This window comes from Rhincodon typus, chromosome 20 (genome assembly GCF_021869965.1).
Source record: "Rhincodon typus isolate 14 chromosome 20, sRhiTyp1.1, whole genome shotgun sequence".
NCBI lineage: Eukaryota > Metazoa > Chordata > Chondrichthyes > Orectolobiformes > Rhincodontidae > Rhincodon > Rhincodon typus.
The window spans coordinates 18264551-18292195 of NC_063351.1; the positions used below are offsets into that span (position 1 = coordinate 18264551).

General features: G+C 40.3%; 1 protein-coding gene across 1 annotated transcript in view; it reads left to right on the forward strand.

The window, feature by feature from the left end:
- The window catches only part of LOC109932541 (cilia- and flagella-associated protein 46), a 205298-nt gene that overhangs the window by 104110 nt on the left and 73543 nt on the right, over window positions 1-27645 (forward strand). Inside the window, exons 36-43 of the mRNA XM_048609174.1 lie at window positions 2973-3079; window positions 9327-9509; window positions 9781-9916; window positions 17984-18181; window positions 21530-21718; window positions 23683-23886; window positions 25017-25196; window positions 25378-25400. Coding sequence (XP_048465131.1) covers window positions 2973-3079; window positions 9327-9509; window positions 9781-9916; window positions 17984-18181; window positions 21530-21718; window positions 23683-23886; window positions 25017-25196; window positions 25378-25400 — 1220 coding nt within the window. The remainder of the gene's footprint in view (window positions 1-2972; window positions 3080-9326; window positions 9510-9780; window positions 9917-17983; window positions 18182-21529; window positions 21719-23682; window positions 23887-25016; window positions 25197-25377; window positions 25401-27645) is intronic.

Genomic DNA, 27645 nt, shown 5'->3' on the forward strand with positions numbered 1-27645 from the left:
TGGTCTCTGGATTAATTGTCCGGCATTGATACCACTAGGCCATCACTTCCCCCTGAGGGGGCCTTAAAATTTCTTTATAATCCCTTTAGATCAAGCTCTCAGTGCTGCTTGGTGAATTAATCCTATATTCAGCATACCTGAATTGGCATTACCAGTACTGTAACCTGTATGCCCCTGTCTAAGTCTTCTTACAACCTTTGATCTGTACATCCTTGCTTGCTATGATCTGCGTATACTGCTCGTAAACAAAGCTTTTCACTGTACTTCAGTACATTTGAGAATAAATCAATCAATTAGTAGTGTAACCACACCTAAGGTTTCCTTTCTTAGAATTAAGACTCGTGTTCCATTGTAAATGAAACATTCATTTATAAACATTTACAGAGTTAGAAGTTTATCTTCCAAAAAATATGGATCATATGTTACTTTAGCCAAGGGTAACATTTTGAATTAGTTCTGCTTTGATGCAACTCTATCAGTTCCAGTATACCTTGATAATGATATCATCTCACTTGAACTTAAATTGGGAAGAAGGTGGCCTACTATTTCAAGAAGGCATTTGATAAGGTGCCACATGAAAGGTTATTACACAAGATAGGACCTCATGATTTTGGGAGTAATGCATTAGCATGGATTAAAAGTCGATTAACACATGGAGGACAGAGAGTCGGGATTAATGGTTCTTATTCAGGTTGGAAATGATATAACGAGTGGAATACCACAAGGATTGATCCTAGGCCTCAATTATTTGCTATCTATTGTTGATGGCTTGGAGAAGAATGTAATATATCCAAAATTGCTGATGATACAAAAATAGGTGGGAAGGCATGTTGTCGTGAGGACATAATGAATCTACAATGGGATATTGATCGGTTGACAAAGTGAGGTCATGCAGTTTGCGAGGAAGAATCAAAAGGAAGACTGTTACTTAAATGGAGAGAGAAACTCTGAAAAAACATACAGCACAACAGGGATCTCGTTGTCCTTGTGCATGAAACACAAAACTTTAGCATGCACATACAGCCAATAGTTAAGAACTCAAATGGAATTTTGGCCTTTATCAATTGGAGGTTAGAGTTTAACAATAGAAAAGTCTGTTACAATTGTACAGGATGTTGGTGAGGCTGCACCCGGAGTTCTGTGTACAATTTTGGTCATATTTAAGAAAGGATTTACTGTCTTGAGGCTGCTCAAAGGGTATTCACTAAGTTGATGCCTGGAATGAAGGCTTGATTTGTTAGGATCACCTAAACAAGTTAGACCTTTATTCATTCGCGTTTAGGTGAATGAGAGGTGACCTAATTGAAAGTCAAAAAATTCTGAGGGGCCTTGACAGGGTCGATGTTGAGAAAATGTTTGCACTAGTGGAGGAATCTCAAACTCGGGCACTTAGTTATGGCATAACGGGACATTCGTTGTTCAAGCATTGCAAAGAAGTCTCTTCTGTCAGAGATTATTGAATGTCTGGAATTCTCTACTCCAGCGAGTTGTGAAGGCTAGATCACCGGAATATGTAAAGAGAAAGTCGATAGATTTTTGAAATTCCAAGGAGTTGAGGGCTAGGACAGATCTTCCATGATCTTATAAATTAGCAGGCTTGAAGGCTGAATGTCTTACTTTTTTCTCCTATTTATGGTCTTACATATTGAAGTCACTAGACTTCAGTCCCAAGGAAATGCTATGGAGATATTGATAAATATCCTATCCTGGCTGCTCATGGAGTTTATGTTCAATTAATTAACACATCTGGAATTTAAAGCTAGCTTCAGTAATGGCATTCATAAAGCTATAACTGATTGCAAAAAAAAACAAAAATATGATTCACTAATGTGTTTTGTGTTACAGTGTTTGTACCACATGTATGTGGTGTTAGAGCTTGAGAAATACTCCTCGGTGAACTAAGGTTTCTTTGCATTCTTTTACACTTTGCAGTATACCATTTATTTTATACCAAAAAATATTGATGCGTCTTTAGAAGGTTGCAATTAAAATGCATCATGTTGGAAGGCTAATCAACCTCTTTTCACCATGACCCTTAAAAATCCAAACCGGTTCTCTTTTACAGCAAGTAACTCTCTGTAACATTAACAAGTTTCTACTTTTACAAACATTATCGTAGTTATATCTCCTTGTGTAGCTAAATGGCTCATGTCTCTTCTGTATCTGCACAGTTCTAAATTAATCTTACATTCAGTATACTATGTTTTAACCTTTAAAGCCTTGACCTAGCATCACTCTATACCAAGTCTTCCAAGCTGCTATATAACGATATAACCTTTAAGTATATATCCTATATATCTATCTAGTTGTCTAATTAAACTCTTTCAACATGGAACCTGTGCTGTCTGTTTAAATAATTCCAGGAATTTCTGTTTATAAATCATATTATCATGTTAATTTAAGGCAAATAGTTCTTGATATCCCTCAACCTACTGCCTTGGAGCATTTTTGCTTACCTTTTAAAATAGTCAACGAAGGCAGACATGAAAGTCTGTCATTCTGTCCAATGTCAAGTTTTTTAGTATTCATTCATGGGATGCCATGAATGTTGCAGGCTAGGGCTGAATTTATTACCCAGATCGCAGCTAAGAGTCAACACATTGATGTGGGTCTGGAGTCACATGTAAGGACGGCAGATTTTCTTCTCTTAGTGAACCAGATGGGATCTTTAACAACAATTAGCAGTATTACATAGTCACCGTTAAGCTAGTCTTTTTATTCTTTTTATTTTTTTGTTGTTGAATTCAAATTCACCATCTTCCATGGTGTATTTCAAATCCATGTCCCCAGAACTTTGGCTGGGGTTCTGGATTATTGGTGCAGCGACATTACCACTGTGCCACTACCCTCAAGAAGTGAAAGTGTTGTTTCAAGAGTGTGCTGCACAAATGGCATAAAATTGTACACTTAAAATATTATTGTTTATAATATTTTGGTTACATGTATAAAAACTCGCATTACTATATTTTCAGGTTTGCAGCATCTTAAAACAGGGCATTGCAAAATACCAGACTGTTTTAGAGGAAAGACCTCATCGACATACAGTTCTTAAATTTATGATTACTTCAATGGAAGCCAAGTAAGTTCTGTGTAATACTAAGATAGTGTTGGAGAATTTCTGTGATTTGAAGAGAATTGCTGTAACTATTGTTATGACTGGTGAAAAAGGATGAAATGACACCCTTGATTATTCCACTGTTCATTTGACTAACAGGTTTTTACCATGAGTTTAGAGAAGGTGACTTTTGGCAACTCTCTTCCATGAGTCATGTTTTGAGGTTATGAATAATTTACTTGGACAGGCTTCCTTAGATGAGATGAAGAAGAAGACTACAAGTTTTCTGAAATTATCTTTGTTTTTCACTGAGTTAGGAAAGTCTAGGTACCACAACACTATTCATACAGTCACACATATTTGTCTGAACCTGCACATACACAACTGTAGATCTCAGTGCAAAAGACAAAACTTCCAAGGAGATGATAATCCCTGAAAGTTAAAGTGAGGGAATACACCGTTAGCATTTCCTGGATTGCTCTTGGTGAGGTAAATTCAAAATTATGATTGTTTAGGTATTCTCCTGGATGCAGTCATACAGAGCAGATTTCAATGTTTTAGAAGATCTTGGTTCATAATTAGATTTCTGACTGAGCTGATCACATTTGCAGAGCCAGACACATCACTTCCAAAGAGAGAGAGAGCTTCTGCAATTATCTTCTGGAGTACTCTTGCATAATCTCTCTCCCACTTGGCAAAAGGCCCTTGCCCATTGGTACATTCCAGATTGACTATGAATTCATATTTGCAGCAGATATTGCTTCAAAACAAGTAGTTGGAATTTCATGTCTCATCTCAAAAACATTTGAAAGCTTTCAGGATGCTGTGAAACAAAAGAGATGTGATGTTTCAAGTTCCCCACAGGTTTGATCTTCTGTTTCACATCCCACCTGATAGGATGCAAAATTATGGAATTTATGGTAGGTCAGTCTCTGTTTTAAAAGAAAACACAGTGGTCTGTGGATCTCGGTATTTGTATCAAATCCAACTGCCAAAAGAATGATATCTTCAAGACAGAATTGAAAAATGTATCTTTGTATCACCATAGGAAAGCACAATAGTTCCGAGGTTTATGCTGTGGACTGTCCGTTTTTAGTTGGACCAATTTCTATAAATTCTATAATCTCAGAAAATTCTTCAAATTAGTTAAGTGAGAAAATTCAATGAATACAAAATCTTGCTGGATTTTGTGTGCCATGTTACTACGCGTATAGTTCTGGGTCTTTTTGTTTCCAGAAAGTTGGAGATCAGATTTAGCCCGAAAGATGCAGTTTGGGGTCTCTTGGAAATGCCAATGCACTGACAACACAGTTTTGCCCAGGAAGTTTAAACTTTTGATTGGTAATTATCTGGCATTCGGAACATCCAGTGAAATTCCCAACTCTGAATTAGAGTTGCAGATTTCAGAGGGTTCCAACTCAATTACCAGGAAAAGTTAGAGGAATGTAAAAACCTGCTTTAGGTTGTGGCTAATACTCCAAAAATGGATCCTCCAAACACTTGAATCAATTCCAGTGAACACCTGACACCACTGTCCCCCATTTGCATGTACACCCTACCCCATCAGCCTACCCACTTACCAACCAAGCACCCTATCCCCTTAGTCAACTTGCTCCTTACCTTGTCACCCACAACACATGATCTGTCAAATACTTGACACTTTACCTCTGTCCCACCCACTTGCCCCTCTACACTTATTTCCCTCTTACCTTATATACTTACTTCCACTAAATAACTTTTAATTACTTACATGCCACATGTATACCCTCACGCACCTACTACCGACAACCTCACCCACGTACCACCCAAACCCCTCACCCACCTGGTATGCTACCCTTTTATAAGCCTGATGCCCCACCTCCTCACCCACTCACCTTCTATTCTTTCCCCCACCTCCGACTTGTATTGTTCACTTCTCTAAATAACTGTCAAAATGACTTTGGGACCTTAAGTATTTTACTAACTGGGATACAGCAGTTAATGCTGGAAAAAATAGGGATGTCTCTTGGCCTCCAACAGTGATCCTGCATTGAGTGGATCATAAGCTGATTTCCTACAATGGAAGCATCCAGGACAGGTCAGGCTATGAAGCCAGGCTGTAAAAATTGTTGACGGATAAGTGGGCAATAATCTTAAATAGGATTCCTGTTGGTTAGATCTGTTCCAACAGTAATTGGAAGACTTGAGCCATAATCTTCAGTGTCTTAGGCAGTCTCTCGAGATTGAAGATGACTTGCTTCCATTCCACTGTGTCCTGAGATGGATGATGAGTCCAATGTGCAGTCTGCTGATTCTGCCATGTGAGGCAGGTTATGCATGAAGTGGCAGGCACATTAGATATTGGATGCATGTGCACGTTCTCTGCTGCTTGGATTTTGCCTCTGCCTCTGTTCTCCCAACAAAGTTTCTGGATATATTCAGTGCCTTCCCAACTAAACCCTCTTTCTGGTTGGTCAAACCAAGGACTCCAATGGGGATGTTTGACCTTATCAGGGATGCTTTGAGGACATCTCTAGACCCTTGTATCCGTGCTGAAGGTACGCCTAGCAACATCCTCTTAGCTAAAGTTGTTTCCTCAGTACACACCCAGATGGGGCAATTGTAGAGATGCCTGTAAGGAGAAGCAAGTTCTCTCTATCTCTCTATATTATCTATCCCTCTATCTATCTATCTTATCTTTCTCTCTCTCTATCTTATCTTTCTCTCTCTCTATCCCTCATTCAGTAAAAGATAACCCTTAAAAGAAATACAGCTGAAGAAAAATTTCAGAAAAGTTTTTTTTTCCTGGGAATTATAGGAAGTTCCAGAAGTCAGAATCTCTGATCTCCTTATGAATTCTGAAAGCTGAATAGTTAATTCAATCCAAAGACTTTGGTCTGACTGATTTTTCAACAAAATGGAGGATCTTCCAAGGCCCTTCTGTCAAGAGCAACTTGATATTCTTGAGAGGAAACTGAAGGAACTAAAGTCAGAGTTATACATCACAGGAACAGTTAGACCTTCTGGTCTAACTTGTCCATCCTAACCAGATATCCTAAACTGCTGTCGTACCATTTGCCAGCATTTGATGCAAATCTCTCTAAGCCCTTCCTATACATGTACCCATCCAGATGCCTTTTAAATGTTGTTATTGTATCACCCTCCACCACTTCTTCTGGCATCTCATTCCATACACACACCACGCTCTGCGTGAAAAAGTTACTTCACCAACATCCTGTACAGTTGCAACATGACATCCCAACTGCTATACTCAATGCACTGACCAATAAAGGCAAGCGTACCAAGCGCCTTCTTTACTACCCTGTCTGCCTGCGATTTTGCTTTCAAGGAACTATGAACCTGCACCCCAATGTCTCTTTGCTCGGCTGTATTCCCCAGGACATCAACATTAAGTGAATAAGTGCTATAATGACTTGCCTTACCAAAATGCAACACCTCACACTTAGCTAAATTAAACTTCATCTGCCGCTCCTCGGTCATCAGCCCACCTAATCAAGGTCCTGTTGTACTCTGAGATAACCTTCTTCACTGTCTACTACACCACCTATTTTAGTATCAACTGAGAACTTACTAACCATTCCTCCTATGTTCACATCTCAATCATTTATATAAATGACAAAAAGCAGTGGACCCAGCACGGATCCTTGTGGCACACCATTGGTCATAGGCCTCAAGTCCAAAAAAAAACCCTCCACCACCACCCTCTGTTTTCTACCTTCAAGCCAATTTTGTATCCAAATGGATAGCTCTCCCTGGATTCCATATGACCTAACCTTGCTGATCAGTCGATCATGCAGAACCTTATTGAATGACTTGCTGAAATCCATATAGACAACATCTGCTGCTCTACCTTCATCAATCTTCTTTTTCACTTCTTCAAAAATCTCAATCAAATTAGTGAGACGTGATTTCCCAGACACAAAGGCATGTTGATTATCCGTAATTAGTCCTTGTCTTTACAAATACATGTCAAGCCTGTCCCTCAGAATCCCCTCCAACAACTTACCCACCACTGACATCAGGCTCACCAGTCTATTGTTCCCTAGATTTTCCTTACCACCTTTCTTAAATAATGGCACCACATTAGCTACTTTTCAGCATCTCACCCGTGGCTAAAGATGAAATAAATATCTCAGCAAGAGGCCCAGCAATCACTTCTCTACCTTCCTACAAGGTTCTGGGATATACCTGATCAGGTCCTGGGGATTTAACCACCTTTATGTGTTTTAAGACATCTGGTACGTCATCCTCTGTAATTTAGGCACTCTTCAACATATCACTATTTATTTCTCCAAATTCTCTAGCTTTCAATGAAGGCAAGCATACCAAACACCTTCTTCACTACCCTGTCTACCTGCGATTTCACCTTCAAGGAACTATGAACCTGCACCCCAATGTCTCTTTGCTTGGCTGAATTCCCCAGGACCTTGCCATTAAGTGAATAAGTGCTGCAATGATTTGCCTTACCAAAATGCAACACCTCACACTTAGCTAAATTAAACTTCATCTGCCGCTCCTCGGCCCATCAGCCCACCTAATCAAGGTCCTGTTGTACTCTGAGATAACTTCAGTGTTCACTACACCATCTGTTTTAGTGTCACCTGAGAACTTACAAATCATACCTCCTATTTTCACATCTGAATCATTTATATAAATGACAAAAAGCAGTGGACCCAGCACTGATCCTTGCTTTCATATTGACCTTCACAGTAAATACTGACAGGAAATACTCATTTAGTATCTCACCCATCTCTTGTGGTTCCACACACAGATAGCCTTGTCCCTCTTTAAGGGGCCCTATTCTCTCCCTAGTTACTCTTTTGCCCTTAATGTGTTTGTAGAATCTCTTTGGATTCTCCTTAGCCAAAGCTATCTCATGCCCCCTTTTTGCCCTCCTGATTTCCCTCTAGAGTATACTCCTACTACCCTTATACTCAAGGGATTCACTTGATCCTAGTTGTCCATGCCTACCATATGCCTCCTTCTTTTTCTTGACCAGAACCTCAATTTCTCTAGTTATCCAGCATTCCCTACAGCTACCAGCCTTGCTTCTTGCAGTAACAGGAACATACTGCCTCTGGACTCTCACTATCTCCTTTTTGAAGGCCTTCCACTTTCCAACTGTCCATTTGCCTGCGAATCGCCTCTCCCAATCAACTTTTGAAAGTTATTTCCTAATACCGTAAAAATTGACCTTACTCCTGTGGGATGCCAGCTCATTCCAGCCTTTTAGTTTGGACTCTTGCTCCACAGGGTGTTATTTTTAAAAGTTATTTTACAACCCATAATATCTCTGCAAAGATGTGTCTTTTCCGATCTGTGCATGAATATGTTCGGATATTGTTTAATTTTGATAGCAGCTTAGTTGACTCACGGTTTTTACACTGGAAATCATGCCCTGCTATTCTAGGAGTCATCAAAAATGTTAAAGATTTTTAAAGAAAATGCACAAAATACCCATTTACTTCTCTTCCAGACACAGGTTGATAGAAAGTATAGACTAGGTTTCAGTACTTAACAAAAATTACTACTTATTACAAGTAAATAGATTCTATCATCAGTGCAGTCTCCAATGAAACGCCGTTGTGTTTTCCCGCCTGGTTTTTAAACTCTGGTGTCCGTTGATCTGGATTACCTCACTTCTGGTTTTCCTTCGCAATGGAGTGTATATGGGGTTGAGTTCTATGTGTTTGTTGATCAATAAACACATCGAACTCGACCCCATATATACTCCATTGCGAAGGAAAACCGGAAGTGAGGTCATCCAGCTCAACGGACACCAGAGTTTAAAAACCAGGCGGGAAAACACAGCGGCCTTTCATCGGAGGCTGCACTGATGATGTTACCCAGCAGGGTAATGAAATGTCTGTGGACAATGAAAACCAGCTTGGTGAGCCAACGAACCACAACATCCACAACCCGAGCTACAAATCTACTCCAAAAACCCTATAAATAGATTCTAGTTGAGTAGAAAGTTATGGACTGTAGGTATATGATTCTACAAATTAAAACTCTAATGCCTTTATAAACTCCCTGTTATACAATCCCATCTAATAAAAGATGGGAAAAACCAGGGGTTATTGATGGAGAGAAAAGCTGGAACACAGTTCAATGGTTCCTTTTCAGAGGGTTGCTGAAAAATCCATTTCCCTGCTGTTTCTCTATAAATTTCCTTCTTTTCCCAGTCATTTTTATTATTTATTAAAGCAAAATTTTTTATTGGCTATTTATTGTGTATATTGTACATTGAAGCTTTTTTTTCCCATTATAGATTGGAATCAATTGAAATAGAATTCATGAAAACATTAGGCTATTCTTATTTAAGGAAACCAGAAAACATGCAAAAGTTGTCATCAGCTTGTGCTAAAATGGAACAGTTTGCAAATATTATGCTGCACTATGGATACAGAGAAGAATCAGTGGATGTAATGAGACAACATGCCGATATACTAACGTAGGTTCATTTACGTGCAATTTTTATGTATTTATTTATTTTTTCTACAAGTTGAGTGTGTATTGAATGCAGGTTAGAAAGGTAATTGCTCAGTAGCCTTCACTTTTTTTACTTCTATGTTCATGTGGCCAGGCTACATTTTCTCAACTGAGCAATGCACCCTTTTCTTTTGCTTTATTTGGGGAGTGGAGTAAGAAAAATGGAAGCTTTAGTTTAGAATGGGTTTTACTAATGTATGGACCTAGTTTAATGCAATTTTCTATTCTTAAAGCATGCTCGCTAAATACAGTGAAGAGGAGGAAACGAAGCATCGTCATCTATTAAATGCGTACTCACTGATAACGAAGGCCATCTTGATTGAAGAAGAAGCCTTCAGTGACCTGATGAGCTTGTTGCCACTTAAAGCGGTAAACAAAAAAATTTTCAGTCATTAATCTACAATAATTTACCTTAAAATTCTCTACAGGAGTCGGACACCATCTCAACAATAGTAACGAGTACATAGCATGCACTGTATTTATTTTCTCCTTTAATTAATAAAGTCATTATATGTGACTGGTAGTTTGTATCACATAATAGGAGCTGTCTTTCATCATCCTCTTCCCTCATGGGACAACGTAACCACTGCTGCATTCAGTTGATTATTGCATTGTTGGACTGACAGCCCTCATAAATCGGGCTGCACCTAACCATTCCCAGGCAGGTACATCCATGTGTTCAATTCCACTACTGCTCGAAATAGAGTTGAAGCTGACTTTTTAACCTCTGCTGGTTAAAGCAGACGTAATACTTACTCTGTAGAATGAATGAAATGACATCTGCTCTCTTTTTCACAGAACAATAAAATGCAAATATAAATTTCAAAATAAAACAACACACACAGTTTCATGTACAAACATTTTTTTTAGCCTTGGTCAATTGACTTTTTGGGTTCTAACCATGTCCTTTTAAGTTCTGTACAGGGCCTCTGCAATCACATTTGATTTTCTGGTAATGTGTGTGATTTGAAAGTGGTGCACGGAAGGAACAAGCTCCATTGGAATAACCTGGCATTTTGATTTATAAACCTTTCCGCACAAGTTTAACAGGTTGTTGCCAGTATAGATTGTGGTACCCATTTCGAACATGTATTTTAAAGTGTTTGAGCACCAGTAATAAACCAGGGTTTTGTTCTGTGCTGTACAGTACCATCTTTCATGGTTGTTTAGTTTTTTGGAGAAATGCCTGATTGGTCTCTCTATTATGGATCGGTTACCCTGATAGCACGCACGTTGATGGCTACTTTGAGAGTTTGTTTGATGTTTGGAGCTGCAAGTGTAGGTTCACTCGGTACAATAGTCTTCAGCTTTTCAAAATCATTTTGGATTTTCTCAGTCTTTACTACTTTTTTCAGTTTTCTGTATTACATCTATCAGCAGCGCAGCTACTGTGCTGAGGTTTGGGCCAGGTTTGGTCTGTCTTTGCAGCCCTGGGTAGTACTTGTCTTTGACCCACTATTTAGTCATATAAGTGGCTTGAGCCTTGGTGAACTCACACTTTGCAACATTAACTACTAGGTCAGCTGACTATATTTTCCAGAAGTGGGCTTCTGGTTGCTCTAAATACATTCTCCAGGTGCTGCTGTCGATTAGGACATTGTCTAGGTACACTAAGTAATTAGATAAACCTGCCATGATCTGGTTCATCGGCCTTTGAAAGGTGGCTTGGGCATTTTGGAGTCCAAATGACATGACTCAATGCCCATATAACTTGTCTGGAGTTGCGGGAACCAGCTAGTACACCTTGAGTAAATCTATCTGGGTATTGTGGGTGGCTTTACTTATCCAATCCATGTAATCTTTCAGCCAGGGTATCAGGTAGGAGTCGGCTCTGGCCATTGCATTAACTTTTCAGTCGTCAGTGAAGATCCTTGTACAGCTGTGCGATTTGGACACCAGCACAACTGCTGAGCTCAAGTTACTGCTGCCAGACTCTAAGTTGGAGCTCCAGCATTTGGATGATCTCCACTCAAACCTGGGCCAGCCTTTCAGCGCCGAGCCAATCAGGTTTTGCCTTGTGAAGTGGTCTCTTCCACATCCACATCATGTTGAGCAAGGGTGGTGCAGACTAGTTTTGACTCTGCATTAGCTCTTAAATGCAGTGAGCAGCTACTTGAGTCTGCTGACTGCTGTATAGAAAGGTGAGTAAATAAATAATCTAACTTGGGTGAGTATTTTGGTATTGTTTAGCTGGGTAGTACTCAGTTCAATGTGGGCCTCACCCATGTGTCTCTCTGGTTCATTCTCACCAATACCCGTGTCCTCCGGGTTGCTGATCATGGAATAGGCATGTTTGCCCCGTTATCTGTAGTGGTCTTGCTTTATCATGTTGACGCGATCGACCTTTTTCCCCCGGTTCTGGATGCCAACCATCTTTGCTACTTCATTCAGGCCAATAAACTGGGCCTTTGGGAGTTTGCCTGGTCTTTACACAAGGACTGACACAATTTCCTGGCTGAAAGGTTTGGGCCCTGGCATATTTATCTGCTTTTTCTACTGTTTGGGGGATTTTCAAGTGTTCTTGGACTGCTTCACAGGCTCATGATAGTCACTCTTGATGCTCTGCTACATAATCTAACGAAGACTTCCTCGTTCTGTTCTAAAATCCACTCCTGAAGCCCTCCTGCTTGGTGCCCATTAACTAAGTCAACTGGGTGCTTCCCTTGTGTCAAATAGATGAAAGTCTAATTCTTTATCCCAGTCATGGGGGTATTCATGATAGCAGCCTTGATCATTGTTTTTAGCATCTGATGGCTCCATTCAAGGCCTCCTGTGACAGAGTGATGCGCTGAAAACTTCTGCTGGGTCATCTCCAAGTTACCCAGGATTTCACGGAATGCTTTGGACTTGTAATTTGACCCCTGGTTAGACTGAGTGTGGTGTCACACTCTGGCTGACCATAATCCCACCTCATTCCACTAAAAGACTAGTCACTAGTGACATTTGGACATGGCCATTTAGTTGAAGGACAATGTAATGTGTTTATTACATAAGCTGCTGGCACAAGCTGGAGGTGTGATATTAGCATAGCCCAGTGCTGTACAACAACGTGTACACCTCGTTGACTCTCCAGTGTTCTTAGTGCTGTGTGTGTGTTTGCGTGTCCCTACACGATAAAGAGACCTGACTGAAGCATGCAAAGCGCAAGTGGCTGTGAGCTCCAAAGTCAAATCCCGAAGGGCTGAAATGCTTTGTGAGTTGTTCCAAAAACAGCCCTAATGATGGGCTAAGGCTGGTGGTTTGCTGATGCTCACTTGCATGAAGGAAGTTTGAAAAAGGACAGTGTCCATGGAGCATGCAGGGAAATAGTGACAACGGTGGAGCTGGATGAATGACCAGAGGAACAAACAGTGAGCTGGTGTCAGTAACTGCTCTGACATTGTGTTGGAGGGGAAGGAAAGGAGAATGGAGAACTGCATAGAAATGTCCTGTGATTAGCTAAGAATAAAATGGAAATGCATGGCAGTAAGAGAATTACTGCTCATTGGCAGGCTTCTGAATTTGCTGCTGTAACCCTAAGGAGAAAATCAGGCTTTGCTTTTCTTGACGTTGGGAATCTGATTGTTTTCATTCTTGCTGTATTTTCCCAACATTTTTGCCTTCAATATCATGATTTAATGCCATTCCCTTGACTTTTCTCCATACCCTCTCACATTGTTTCTGTTCAAATAATCATCCAATGCTCCTTGAATACCTCAACTGAACCTGCCTCCACCACACCTTCAGGCAATGCATTCCAGGCCTTCACACTGTTCTCTCACATCATGCCACCACCTTTTGCAAATTACTTTAAATCTATTCATTCTCATTCTTGATCCTTTTACAAGTGGATGCAGTTTCTCCTGATCAACTTTATCCAGTCCCTGGTGCCTGTTTCAGAGCTCTTCACCATAGAGTCTTCCTTGCTCCTGTTTCCAATAGATGCACAAAGTAAAAAGGGCAAATCTGGATACGCTTTGCTGAATACTAGGTATTTATTCAAATATTTTTGCAACAAATTTGATCTTTTTGGTGTGAATACAAAAAAAATGAGAACAAGTATTTGAAGTTCATTAAGCATCAAATTATTACTTAGAAATAACTTGATGCAGGATCTGCTCTGCCAGTGTAGCATTTCCATACCTCCGTTCTCCCAGTACTCTGGATTACTGATTCAACACTACAAAGTTCCAGCCTAATTTCCAAAGCCTAATGCATATGTTTGTTTAAACATCATAATTTGCATTATTTAATACAAATTGTTTATATTGATCAGATTAGTCTGCTCTTGTTTTGAACACATGTTGGATGGCCAATGATGAACCATTTTAATATTGTTCGTTGCACAGTTAATTTGTCAACTAATGTGCTGTTTCAGAGCTTTCCAATGCACCAGTTTAATATACAACAGAACCAAAGTGGATTATTTTCAAAGACTATTTCACCAATATAAATTCTGTCACTTAGGTTTTTGTTAAGACAGTCTGTTTGACCTTTATATTTACAATGTGGATTTCAGGGGAGCTACTAAGTTGATTTCTGTAGACAAACATATACTGCTTGCAATGCTGACTTCCATTGCTCGGAAACCTAAGATAATTGAAAGTGAAACTATTTTGGGCTAAGTTTTCATTTTCATTTTCATCGAAGTAATCAGATAAAACATCTCATCTTAGCTTTGTTGCATATCAGGCCAGCAATTGATAAATTAGTTCTGTGGTGCAGCTGATATTGTTGGAAGGTTAATTTTTGATTTAGTGACTAGCTTCAAAGTGTTTAATTTGAGGTTTGAGTAAATTATGACTAAAAGTCTGTTTTCTCCTTCATGATGCTTAGCAGTTCTTTGCTTCCAGGCAGCTTACGATATGACAATTCCTAATCTCAATGACATCGCTAAACTGATGGCCTGCACCTACACTTCTCATTGCAGAAAAGATAAATAGGAAGTGACGAAAAATGTAAAATGTTTAAGGATCTTGGAAAGGTTATAAGTTGCCAACCTGAAAAAGAAGCCCTTAGCCCCGCTCGCTGTTTTTCGCCATTAGCCAATTCTCCATTCGTGCCAATATACTGCCTCCAACACCGTGACTAATGACTTAACTTTTTGTAAAGTACCTTGTTGAACGTTTTCTTGAAGCCCCAATACTATATACTGGTTCCCCTCTATCCACTCTGGTTAAGACTTCCCTGAAAATCTCTTTGATTAGATTATGATTTCCAGTTGGTATTAAGACTTTTACTTTTCCTAATATATATTAGTGATCTGGATCTTGGTGTGCAAGGGTCAATATCAAATTTGCAGATGACACGAAACTTGTAAGAATTGTGAACTGAGGAGGTGGACAATGTGGAACTCTAAAAGGGCATTGACAAGTTGGTGGTGTGGGCAGATTGGTCGCGGATGATTTTCAATGTACAATTTGGTCACAAAAATGTTGAAAGACAGTACAAAATAGGAAGTACAATTCTAAAGAGGGTTCAGGAACAGAAGGATCTGGGTGTACGTGAACCCAAATCATTGTAAGTGGCAGGACAGGTAGAGAGGGCAGTTAATAAAGCGTACAGTGTTTTTGGCTTTATTAATAGAAGCATAGAGTATAGGCCTATTTACTTGAATTTGCACACATTAACTTCTCATTGTCAGTTAATCTTGCCTCAGTGATATGCAGTTTCCTATTCTCTCACCCACTGGATAGAAACTAGACATTGATATTTCCTGACATCGAGTTCTGAGTGGGTACCTGGTGTCTCCAGTTTGTTACTTGTTCCTCTGGCTCTCCAACTTGGACAGTGGTCACCAATGTCTCTGGCCATATTCTATGGGCAGTGATTGCATGCAACCCTCATCCATAGACATTGGCAGCAGACACATGCCAGTCTCACTGCATCATTATGGTGTATCACTGACCCACTAACAATACGGTTCTGTATTTTGATGCTGCACTTTGAAGTGCAACCTGTCATTGCAGTGCTGTGGCCAGGACACTTCGCACCAAGGGACAGGCACTCATTTCATAGATGGGACCAGATATGTTGCAGGTCTTCTCACTTGCTCTCTTAGTGCTCAGACAAGTTACACCAAGCTCACAGCAACTGTGCCTTGCCTTGCCTAATCACACTTTGCCCACTCAACCAGATCTTAAAATCCCAATACTTCTGCGTTGCCATGCTGTTTAGTGCAGATATAAAGCCTTGTCATTGTTGTTAGCAGTCATCAGTAAAGGGAATAGATATGTTGCTTTACAGCACTGTGCTATGCTAGCGTTACGCCTGCACCATGTGCCAGCTGGGTACATGGCAATCATACTAAACATTCTTCAACCGAATGGCTATGTCTCAAAGTCTAAGGTGGACTAGTCCTCAGTCAAATTGAAAGGGGCATCCTTCAGTCAAGGGGTCCCAGAACAATAAGTCAATGGAAACCTTGGATATCAGTTCAGGAGTTTGGGCATGGTGATTCAGCTGTCTAAAGTTAGGGGTCATTACCTCTACAGTTCAGGGAGTGGTCATGGTTAGCCCTGTATGCCCAGCACAACCAGTCCAGGATTCACAGCCAGTCGGTCAAGCTGCAAAGAGATCAGTCCTGGATCTGGGTTGGTCAAGAGAATTGGCCACCGCCGGTCCTGGGGTCTGCCCACTGAATGTCAAGGGGACTTACCAGGGGCCATCAGTGTCTCTGAGAAACCTGTATGCTCCCCCTGTGCATTCTTCTGTATTTGTATTAAGTTATTAATTGCCAAAACCGTGGGGTCCTCTCCTGCCAGGGGCTGAGCAGGTGCCTGGCCTTCAACAGTTCTCATATTGTCAGCAAGCTGTGTACGGGGGTCGGGGGCTTCTCCCTTGGCCATTTGCAGAGACATGGCAGTGTTGCGCTCACTAGCAATTGCTCCCAAATTTAATCTGGATGAAATACTACTGAGGAGGTCAGTATCTGAGCTGGTGGAGGGTGCAGAAGGCAGCCTTTCTTGCTGCTTCCTCTGAGGGATTTGCGGCTTCTTCCGCAGAGGTGGAAGAAGGATTGTTCTGTAGGGCTACCCTCTTTAACACTGAGACTGTGCAGATGGCCGTCATAGTCTCAGGAGGCAAAAGGGAGAAAGCATCACGAACAGCATTTAGAAGTTCTAAGAATACAAGACTGCATGGCAGTCATCAGACAGCAATATGTCATGGACAGTGATTCTTACTTAGTTGCTGCAACATGGAGCTTTTGGCATCACCACATGACCACTTGTTGTCTTTATTGACTAGGGCCAGGGTCCTTTCCTCGTGTAGGGTGAGGAGGCATTTGTTGGCCATCCCACCATCTTGGCTCTGTCTGTCCTATTGTGAGCTGCTTTCTCCTGGAATGAGACAAAGGGAGAGATTAATGAAAGTGGCCAGCACTGCTGTTAATATGAGACAAAAGTTGTGATTTGCCCCAAATGAATGAGTATGAGGTGCAAAGGCACTGAAGGATTAGTAGGGTGGAGGGATCTGGTGGAGGAAAGTGAGTGAGGGGAAGATGCTGCATTCAACAATGAGAGTGATAACTGTGACCTTTGGTGTGAAGTGGTGCAGGAGCAGAGACAGAGTGAATGTAAAATCTTGAGAAGATGCTTATGCTTTCCGTTGCAAAGAGGAGAAGCTTATTGACCTACTGCTTGCATGGCTGGCCATTCCTCTAAATCCTGGCACTGACTGAGCTGTCAGGGCCTGGGAGTCATGCCCTCATCTGCAACATCCCATCCACCAGGACTTTCAGATTCCTATCAGTGAAGCGGGGTACAAATTTCTCTTTGTCTGACATCTCTGAACCAGTGAACAGGAACTTTGCGGGGCAGGTCAAGATGGCCAGTACTTCAGCCAGTGCGCAACAGCGTTTTAAATATGCCACCGGTGCCCGGAATCCGTGGAGGTCCTAACTATGGCTAGTACCCCTGCCCATTGCAAGGCAGTTGATGTGACAAGTTGGGGGGGAGGGGGGGTACAATAGACTATGGTGCATACATATTGAGCCGAGTGTGGAAAGATAATATGAGAAAATTTCCCAGGACTCTCGGAGAGACTCCTTCCATGAATCTCACCAATGTTGACACTTAGATGAATTCAGGTGAAATTCAGCTCATTGAGTCTCTTGTTTTTGAGCAATAAAGCAAATCTAATATAAACCATCTTAGCTGCCCTTTAAGAAGGTACTTGGACATGATCTTTTGGAAGAAAACAGGCTTAATAAGTCAAATATCATTCTTTAATACACTTTTTATCTTATTATCTGTATATAAGTGAAGAAAACAGTGGATGTGTTATTTATATGCATGACGTGGTAAACAGAAACAAATGTTATAAACAAGCTTGTCCTCTGAATAGGCCTAGGACTCAGATTTAAATTAAGTTACTTAAAAAAAAATTATTCGCATGGCATGATTTTTGAAATTTTGCTCGTCTTCTTAAAAGTATTTGTTTAATGCTTATTTTCAGTTGACAAATTTAAGTTTGCCTCTGATGAGGAAGCTGGCCTCTCTCAAGTTAATTTTTGTGCAGTTGTCTTTGAACATTCTGAATTTGGTTATCATGAAAGATAAAAAGGAAGCTGAAGCAGCAAGACGGAAAGGATTGCTACAGCTCATTGTTGAGGAATTCATTAGTTCCACACCTGATTACACACCGGTTGAAAAGGTAATTCATAGACACTTCGCTGCATCTTATTTGGCCTTTTATGAAAAATAAAACTTGCAATGGGCAGTTTTAGCAAAACATTGAAGATGTCATCTAGCTTTTTCTACAATCTGGGTAGAAATCCCTCGATTTATGTGGGCAATAAGATTTTAAATTGAGAAATAAATCAAATGCTTTGTTAACCCTTGGCTAAAATTAAAACTCCATAAACTTTGGTCACCAGCATGCAGTAGTGATTAAAATTGTTTAGTATTATGAGTATGGGCTTGTCTGCCAAAAGAAAGGAGACTCTTTCAAAATCGACATCTATTTCAAGCCCACTGACTCCCACAGCTACCTAGATTACACCTCCTCTCACCCACCTTTCTGCAAGAATGCAATCCCCTACTCCCAATTCCTCCACCTCCGCCGCGTCTGCTCCCAAGATGGGGTGTTCCACTCCCGAACATCTAGATGTCCTCTTATTTCAAGGACCGCAACTTCCCCCTTTGGTGATTGAAAATGCTCTTGACCGCACCTATTGCATTTCCCGCAACAAAAACAAGACAGAATCCCCCTTGTCCTCACATATCACCCCACCAACCTCCGTATTCAATGCATCATTCTCAGCCACTTCCGCCACCTGCAGTCCAACCCCACACCAAAGATATGTTTCCCTCCCCACCCTTATCTGCCTTCCGTAGTGACTGCTCTATCTGCGACTCCCACGTCCGCTCCACACTCCCCACTAGTCCCACCACCCCCAGCACCTTTCCCTGCAACCGCAGGAAGTGCTACACCTGTGCCTACACCTCACCCCTCACCTCCATTTAAGCCACCCAACAAAGCTTTCACATCAGACAGACGTTCACCTGCACATCCATCAATGTGGTCTATTGCATCCGCTGTTCCCGATGTGGCCTCCTCTACATCGATGAGACTAAGCGGAGGCTCGGAGACCACTTTGTAGAGCACCTGCGCTCTTTCATGACAAACGACAACACTTTCCAGTCACGAACCATTTCAACTCCCCCTCCCACTCCCTGGGCGACATGTCCATCCTGGGCCTCCTCCAGTGTCACAACGACGCCACCTGGAAACTGCAGGAGCAGCACCTCATATTCCGCCTTGAGAGCCTACAACCCAATGGTCTCAATGTGGACTTTACCAGGTTCAAAATCTCCCCACCCCTGGCCTCATCCCATGACCAATCCTCCCTCTCATCCCCACCTCCTTGACCTGACACAACCTGTCCATCTTCTCTCCCACCTATCCACTCCTCCCACCTCACTAACCAATCCCCACCACTCCCTACCTGCACCCACCTACCTTCCCCAGCCCCACCCCTCCTCTCTGTATTTATTTCGGAGCTCCCTTCCCCCTTCCCCATTTCTGAAGAAGTGTCCCGACCTGAAATGTCGACGTTCCTGCTCCTCTGATGCTGCCTGGCCTGCTGTGTTCCTTCAGCTCCACACTGTGTTAATTCTGACTCCAGCATCTGCAGTTCTTACTATCTCTGAGGAGACTCTTTTTGTAGTACATAAGCAATCTAAAAATTGAATGCAATTGAAAATTTTGGTTCTTTCTGACAATTATATTTTTATCAAAATATTTAATGGTAACATTATGAAGGCTGGTTACATTTTGAGATAATAGCTTTTTACTTACGTAAAATAAATTTGTATAAAAGAAAGTGAACTGTTGATACAGCTAGTCTTTTGTTAGTCATCTTTGTAACATTTGCTTCCCCTGTCTATCGTTGTCTGTAACCACATTTACTAAAGCATTCCTCCATTCAACTGTTATAACTTTATCTGGAGCTGAATTTCAAATAGCCTCTCCATTTGTGTTTTCAACAGAGGGCAGGTGCCCAGCCCAGAACCTTCCAACTCACTGCTATAATATGGAGAGTTTAACCACGTCAAAATCAGCAGCCCACCCACCATATTTAATTAGATAATTAAGAGTCTTTCATTTCAATTATGTGAGTTTGTATTACCCTGTTCAGGTCATAATATGGTTGGATTTGGCAGGTGGATGGGACTGAGCAAACTATTTTCTCCCCAAGCTTTTAAAAGTGCATGAGGGTAGAGGGTTACTCCCTTTGAAAGATTCCTTTTTTGCATTGGAGGAGCCCCCCTGAAAAGATACTGCATCCTCTTCCTTCCTGTCTGCACGAGAGAAGCCAATACCTTCTGTCCTCTTGCTGCCACCCACCCACACCTCCCTTTACCAAAGTGGCCAAACCCTTTTTGCCTACTTACCTGGCTCTAGGAATCTATGGGATCTTTTTCTTGGGACAGGTTGCAGTGCTGGCAGTACCCACTTAGTTTTTCCGATCTACCCCTTACTGACTTTTTGTTTTCCACTCAAACATAATTCAGCAACCCATATTGAATCCTGCTCTCTACTTTAATTTGCTGTTTCCTCCATGGGCTCAGCCTACTAGATGTACAGAGCCTGTCTGATTCCTACATCGTATCTCAGGCGCTTCAGTTCTCTCCCTTTGACCTGTTTCACATTTGGTCCACCCGTTATCCCACACTAATGGCAGAGCCCTGTCAACCTCGCAATCAGAACTATCCTACAAATGCCCTTAAACTCTCTGTTTTTCTGTCAACCTTTAAAAGTTCTCCTGAAAAGTGTTATTCTCTTCAGTCGTTCAGCTTCTTCATCCTTTATTCTATTTATCGTATTTTCTTTTTCTGCTTGGTGTCAGTTGCCTTGTGATATCTGTTGAAGGTGTTAATATTAATGCAAGTTATTGTTCAAGATGTGTTGTGGACACATTATTAATAACCAAGATCATAACCTTTTTTATGCTGAAACAACATTTAAAAGCAAATTACTGCAGGTGCTGCAAATCTGAAATAAGAACTAAAATTTCTGGAAATGCTCAGCATGGTAGGCAGCATCAGTGAAAAGAGAAAGAGAGGATTAATATTTCAAATTGATGACTTTTTCTTTGGAACTATTTTCTGTTTGAAAAGTTTATCAATATTCTTAATTTTTTTTATTTCTGCAGTCTAAATTCATTAATATCTTAAAAAGTAAAATACTTATTTCAATGTTTAATAAAAAGACTGCCTAAAGTAATGATTTTATTAATTTTTTCTTGCATTATCAAGTCTAATTAATCACATATTATTTTTCTTAAACTATTCATAATGTTATTTTAATACAGATACATGCAGAATTTGAACATAGTTTGACCTGAAACGTTTCTTAATATGTGAAGTCACACCTCAGACTCTCACAGAGGCTATGGAACTTAAAAATCCCAAGTTCTAATATTCAGTGGACACTTACTGTGTCGTATTTTATGTGTTCTATAGTTTATGCAATTGTTAAATCTCTGTTTTTGTTCAGGAATGGGTGACTGTGACCAGGTCACTGGGACAAAAAGCTCTGGCTCAGCTTGCAAGTGCACATAACCTGAGCAATGGCTCTGAAGAAATTAGATCCAAATGTCTCTATCTAACTGGCAAGTGCCTGCGGTTGTTAGCTGTAAAAGTTGATCCAATTAACCCAGGCTTCAATTGGGTTCAACAAATGCTGGTAAGATGAATTCTAATTCTTATTCATAAACAATTCTATATCTTCTAATACTAGGACTGGTACTGATCAAGATGTTACTTACTCAAAGTAGTAGCAATTCATTTTTCTTGTCTAATGTCTCAGTTTCTACATAGAGCTCTTGTGGTACAGTAATACCATCCCTCCCTCTGCCCAGACTGTCTATGTTTGAGTCCCATGCCATGATTTATTGACAATGTAAGGTCTGTCCTAATGTAGCCACATAGGTTGACTGTCAGTCTGTAAATCCTTCCAATACATTTAATGGCAGATAGAAGCAGAAGTGTTTGCTGCTCAGTCAAGAAGCAGAAGGCAATGGTAAACGATTACAGTACTTTGTCCATAAGTACGGACCTATCCAATGGAAGCCTGAAGCTCAATCCATGGAAATGAGAACAGGAGAAAAGACAGTTTGTCTTGGTTTGTCTTTCTGCACTACAGAATTCATGGCTGTGTAAATTAGAAATGGTTGATGCGGCTGGAATTTTTAGGGTTGGCATAATTTTGTGTTTAATGCAAGAGAATTGGTACTGTCATTGGGTGCGTGTTTAATAGAAAATACAATATTTCATTCATCCCAACAGCACCAGGATAAAGCACTCAAACACCAGAGTGTGATAATAGTGTGCCTTTAAGAGATGTGTTCTGTCCTGTTTCTCTTGCAGAGTGTTTCTCTTGTCGCAGTGATGCTGAAATGTCTCCTTCTGACAGACAGTTGGTAAACAGCTTTGAGTGTCTCCTGGGGTTTATTTTGAAGTAAAAAGAATTATGATTGGGCAGGTTCAAGCTCACACAGACCCAGAAGACTTTAGTTTTCTTTTCAGTTAGTTGATAGGGTTTTGCTAGCTGCTGGAGCTGAAACCTTCAGTTTTCTGCTGCGAGAGTGAAGGTTTAGACAGAGAGGCTTCCTCGTAAAAATCAAAAGGGGCAGATTGTTTCTTTTGGTATTTCTTTCTCCTGGACTGGACAGTGACTGCACATGAGAATTATAACTGTGTCCCTGAATTGCCTTTGCCAAGGTTGTGCTTTTGGGATGCTGCCTATATTGGAACAGTTGATGATTAATGGTTAAATAATACATTCTCTTGTTAAGTATTTCAGTAGAGTAAATTTATGCCAATTCTTCCTTTGGTTGTATTTTAACTGTGTTGTAAGAATAAAGTGTGTTTTGATTAAAGATTAGTGGTGGACCAATTGAATCATATCTGAACACAACTCCTTACACTTGCCTTTTCAAAAGAAAAATTAAGGTCTAGGCTATCTCCATAATGATCTTTGGGGAGCTGGTCTTGTCCATAACAAGAGATAATTTCCTTTCCTATCCCATGTAGGGATTTAACTTAAATATTGCTTCAGTTCTCATCTTGAGAGTCTGATAGCTTCTTCCCTTGATTATTCACATCCTCTCACTTCAACCGGGTGCTCTGGCTTCCTCCCACAATCCAATGATGTGCGGGTTAGGTGGATTGGCCATGGTAAAGTTGCCCAGTGGTGTTCAGGCTGGATGAATTAGTCAAGGTAAATGCAGGGTTATGGAGATAGGGGTGGTGGGTCTGGGTGGGATGCTATATGAAGTGTTGATACAGCCACAATGGGCCAGAAGGCCTCTAGCTACACTGTGAGGATTCTGTGAATAAAAGCTAGGAATTTGGCAGCAAATGATTCACTTCTTGACTTCCAAAGCCTTCTTACCATATACAAAATTAATTTCAGGACTGTGATCGAATGCTTTTCACTTGTCTGAATAGCTGAAACTCCAATACTAAATGCCAGGCATTGCAGTGACACTCAGAACCTGCTGTCTTGTTTAAACTTCGTTTGTGATTTTAAGAAATAGTCGATTTAACAATGGCATAAACTGAACTCCAATATGGAATACTTAGTTGTAATCACAGACTTATATCGTTTTGAATACTGCATCTTTGTTAATGTTCTTATTTTTTCAGCATGATTTGGAGGAAACTAATGATGATCTGCCAAAACAGGCCAAATTTACAAAAGATGATGAACAAATTGAATCAAAGCCTGTCGATTTGCAGCTGTCTGCTGAGGAAGAAAGTGAACAAGTGGAATCAAAATCTGAAAGTCCAGCATTGCAACTTTCTACCTATCAAATAGAAAAATGTGCTGCAAAGGCTGCATGCCTGAAGGTAAATTCTTCTTCAATTCAACTGTTGGTTCGTGAAAAACATAAAAAAGCAAGCTCACTATAGCTTGGCATTGTAATATTCCAACTCCTATCTCTCAGTATCTAATTACATTTGAAACCTGCCCAATACTGTTATCTACCACCCCACCTGGATAAGCATTTATCAGTCTTCTTTATAGAAGTTTTATATTTATTTTGTAATTTTAAATTTAAGTCTTTTGGTTCCTCTGTTCCTCATTTACTTTGAAGTAAAATTGTGAATTTACTTTATCTTTGCTATTTACTGCTATGCATTTTGCCAAGGTCATTCCTTGGATACCTTCATTCTCTAAGCTAAACTGTGCGCTTCTCTAATCTTTGTCTTTGTTCAGTCTTTGTACACTGGTAGCAGTTTGTACTATCTACAAGATGCACTACAGTAACTCATCAAATTACAAGACAGCATCTACCAAAACCCACAAACTGAATCATTTAGAAGGATGAGGGCAACAGTTACTCAGGAACTCCACAGCCTGCAAGGTCCCCTCCATGATCCCAATGTGGAGCTATTTTGCCATTTCTTTATTGTTTCTGGGTTAAAATTCTGAACATTCTCCAAACATGACTGTGGGTACACCTATACCCCAAGGACTAGCAGTTCCAAGATCACAGCTCACATGTGTCTTCTCAAAGGTAGTTAGGGATGGACAATAAATGCTGGCTTAGCCAGCAACATCCACATCCCTTGAATGAATAAGAAAAATATGGAAGCAGCCCTGTTTCCCTTTTCTGCACACTTTACCGTGCACCCATGTCTTTATTTTGGTATAGTGACCAGAATTGAACAAAGTAGTTAGTCAGTAGAATGACAAGTGCATGGAAAAGGTAGCATCTGTGGATCAGAACTTTATTATTCTGACTAAAAAGAATATACAGCAGAGAAACCTATCTTTTAGCCCAACTGGTTAAAAATGAGCCTTCATCCAACCACTTTCATCTAATTCTATCATGATGAACAGGGCTAACTTTTCAATGATTTTTTAATATTCTTTTGCTACATTAGAACGTTTTGTAAAACTTTCAAAAGGACATTTTGCATGGCAGAATAAGTTAGAATTTGTTAACTCATGTTGGTTTCTGTTCATTTTATAGAAGGAACGAGCAATAGCATGGGTATATTTGGCTCATGCCAGTGAAGTTTTGATCCAGTCCATGAACCTGGCATTAAACAACCAGCTTACTGATATTTTAGCAGCTGCGAGTCTTGACATGGTTGAATGTTTTGGCCAATTTGATCCAGTTTCAGCAAGTCAGTACTTAGCACTCCATCAGGTATAGTAATTTATTATAATTATTGCAAGTTTGGATTTCTGTGACCCTGTCTAACAGAATAGATGAATAGAGATACTGTAAACATAATATGAAGTTGTGAATTAAGTTTCATCAGTGAAACTGCTCAGGTATATTTGTTTCTTTTTAAAGATGATTATTAGTTTTAATTTTTCATTATTAGTCAAAGAAGCCAATATTTGAAAGGTATGTAACAAATTAGATATGAAAATCAAACTTATCATTGTGCCAGGCTCAAAAATAATGAGAATTTTCCATCTCTTATTACAATTCAAACTTCAGAGTTTAACTCCAGGTCTAAAGACTCCCCCAAACCTTTCAATTTCGGTAGCTGCCGCAAAGGCATTTGTTTGTTCTTTAGACATTGATTAGTTATTTCAAAATTTTTGGGACTAGAAATATACCAGCATGTTATTCTGAACAAAAAGATGTCTTACAAATATAATATGTCTGTAAAAAGGTCGAGATTAAATAAAACTATTTGTGGGTGGATCTGTATTGATTGACCTCCTTCAAGAGATTAAGGCATATAGAAGTGAATTTGCATTACATGATTCATTAGTAGGAATAGAATTAATGATGGACTACCTTTGTCATTTGTTTCATTGCAGTTTACCATTTAAACATATTTATTTTCTAGTCCATGTCCTCATTTCTAATTTAAAATATATATTTCTGCAAAATAGCTGAACTATGATAAATGTGGAAGCTAAATTCAGAAACACAAGTTTTCAATGATATGGGGGCTAAATTTCAAGGCCTAGACGTTGTGTGCAAGAGTGGTAAGGCACAATTAACCCACACTGTTTGACTGTTATTTGAAATGGTTACAGTGTCCAGACAGCACGAACCTTTCTGAACATTAACTGAGTACCTGACCAAGTTGTCGTTATCTTAAGTGGCTAGTACCAGTTAAAGTTAGTCTGCACGTCTTAAACGGGAGGTGCACTGTGGCTGGAGTGTCAGTGAGTCCTGAGTGAATTGAATATAACCTGGGAAGCTTTGATTAATGGCATACCATAGTTGAGAGTGGTCTCCAAGGTTTTTGGATGTAGCTGGAGGATATTGTGAAGATGATGCAAAATAGGAGAAATGTCATATATATACCCATACATATATGACCCATATTTGGAAGGCTGTTGCAGCATACAACCATGGATGTCAATGCGAGGAGTCAAGCCTCAAGAACACACATGTACACGCGCGCACACACACACACACACGCACGCGCACACACACGCACACACACACACACGCTTATGCATTAGGAGCAGGAATGGGCCACTCACCCTCTAAATCCTGTTCTGCCATTCAATAAAATTACGGCTGATCTGAATGTGTGCCAATTCTGCATTCCTACCTTTCTCTGATAACCTTTCACCCTCTCTTTGACAAAAATCTATCTGTCACTGCCTTAAAAATATTCAAGGACTCTGCTTCCATGACCTTTTCAAGAAGAGTATTCAAAAAAAATCTTAACATCTGTCAGAAGAAATTTCATCTCATTTGTGTTTTAAATTCGTGATGCTAATTTTTAAACAGTGAGCCCCCAGTTCTAGGTTCTCTTTATGAGTAAACATTCTATCTATTTCTAACCTGCCAGATGCCTTGCGATCTTGTGTGTTTCAGTCAAGACAACACTTATTCTTCTAAACTCCAGAGGATACAAGCCTGGCCTGTCCAACCTTTCCTTAAAGGACAGGCCTGTCCATTTTCAGGTATTCATCTCATAAACTGAACAGCCTCCAGGGCACTTACACCTTTTGTTATACAAGGTGAACAATAGTGTATAGTCTCCAGACTCAGTGCCCTGTACAATTGAAGCATAGCCTCCCTACTTTTGTATTCAATTCCTGTTCTGATAACTGATAGATTCTGTTAGAAGTATCAATTACTCACTGTACTTGCACACCAACTTTTTGCGATCAGGCACAGGAACAATGCCCCCTCCCCCGCCCCGGTCCAGATCCCTCTGTCTCAGTGCTCTGCAGTCTCTCACTATTTAGTAAAATGCTTCTTTTTTTATTCTTCCCGTCAAAATGGACAATATGATATTTTCCCACATTATCCTCTATTTGACAAATCTTTGCCTATTCACTTAACCTACCAAAATCTCTTCATAGCCTCCTTATGTCCATTTCACGTTTTACTTTCCTACTTATCTTTGTGTCATCAGCAAATTTGGCAACAAAATCTTCAGTCCCTTCATCAAAGTAATTTATGTAAATTGTGAACTGTTCACTTTCCAATGCCAGTTCCTGCGGCATATAGTTGTGCAATGCAACTTGAAAAAAAGGTTAATGCCTACTTAGATAACAAGGTGTAGAACTGGATGAACACAGCAGGCCAAGCAGCATCAGAGGAGCAGGAAGGCTGACGTTTCAGGCCTGACCCTTCTTCAGAAATGGGGGAGGGGAAGGGGGTTCTGAAA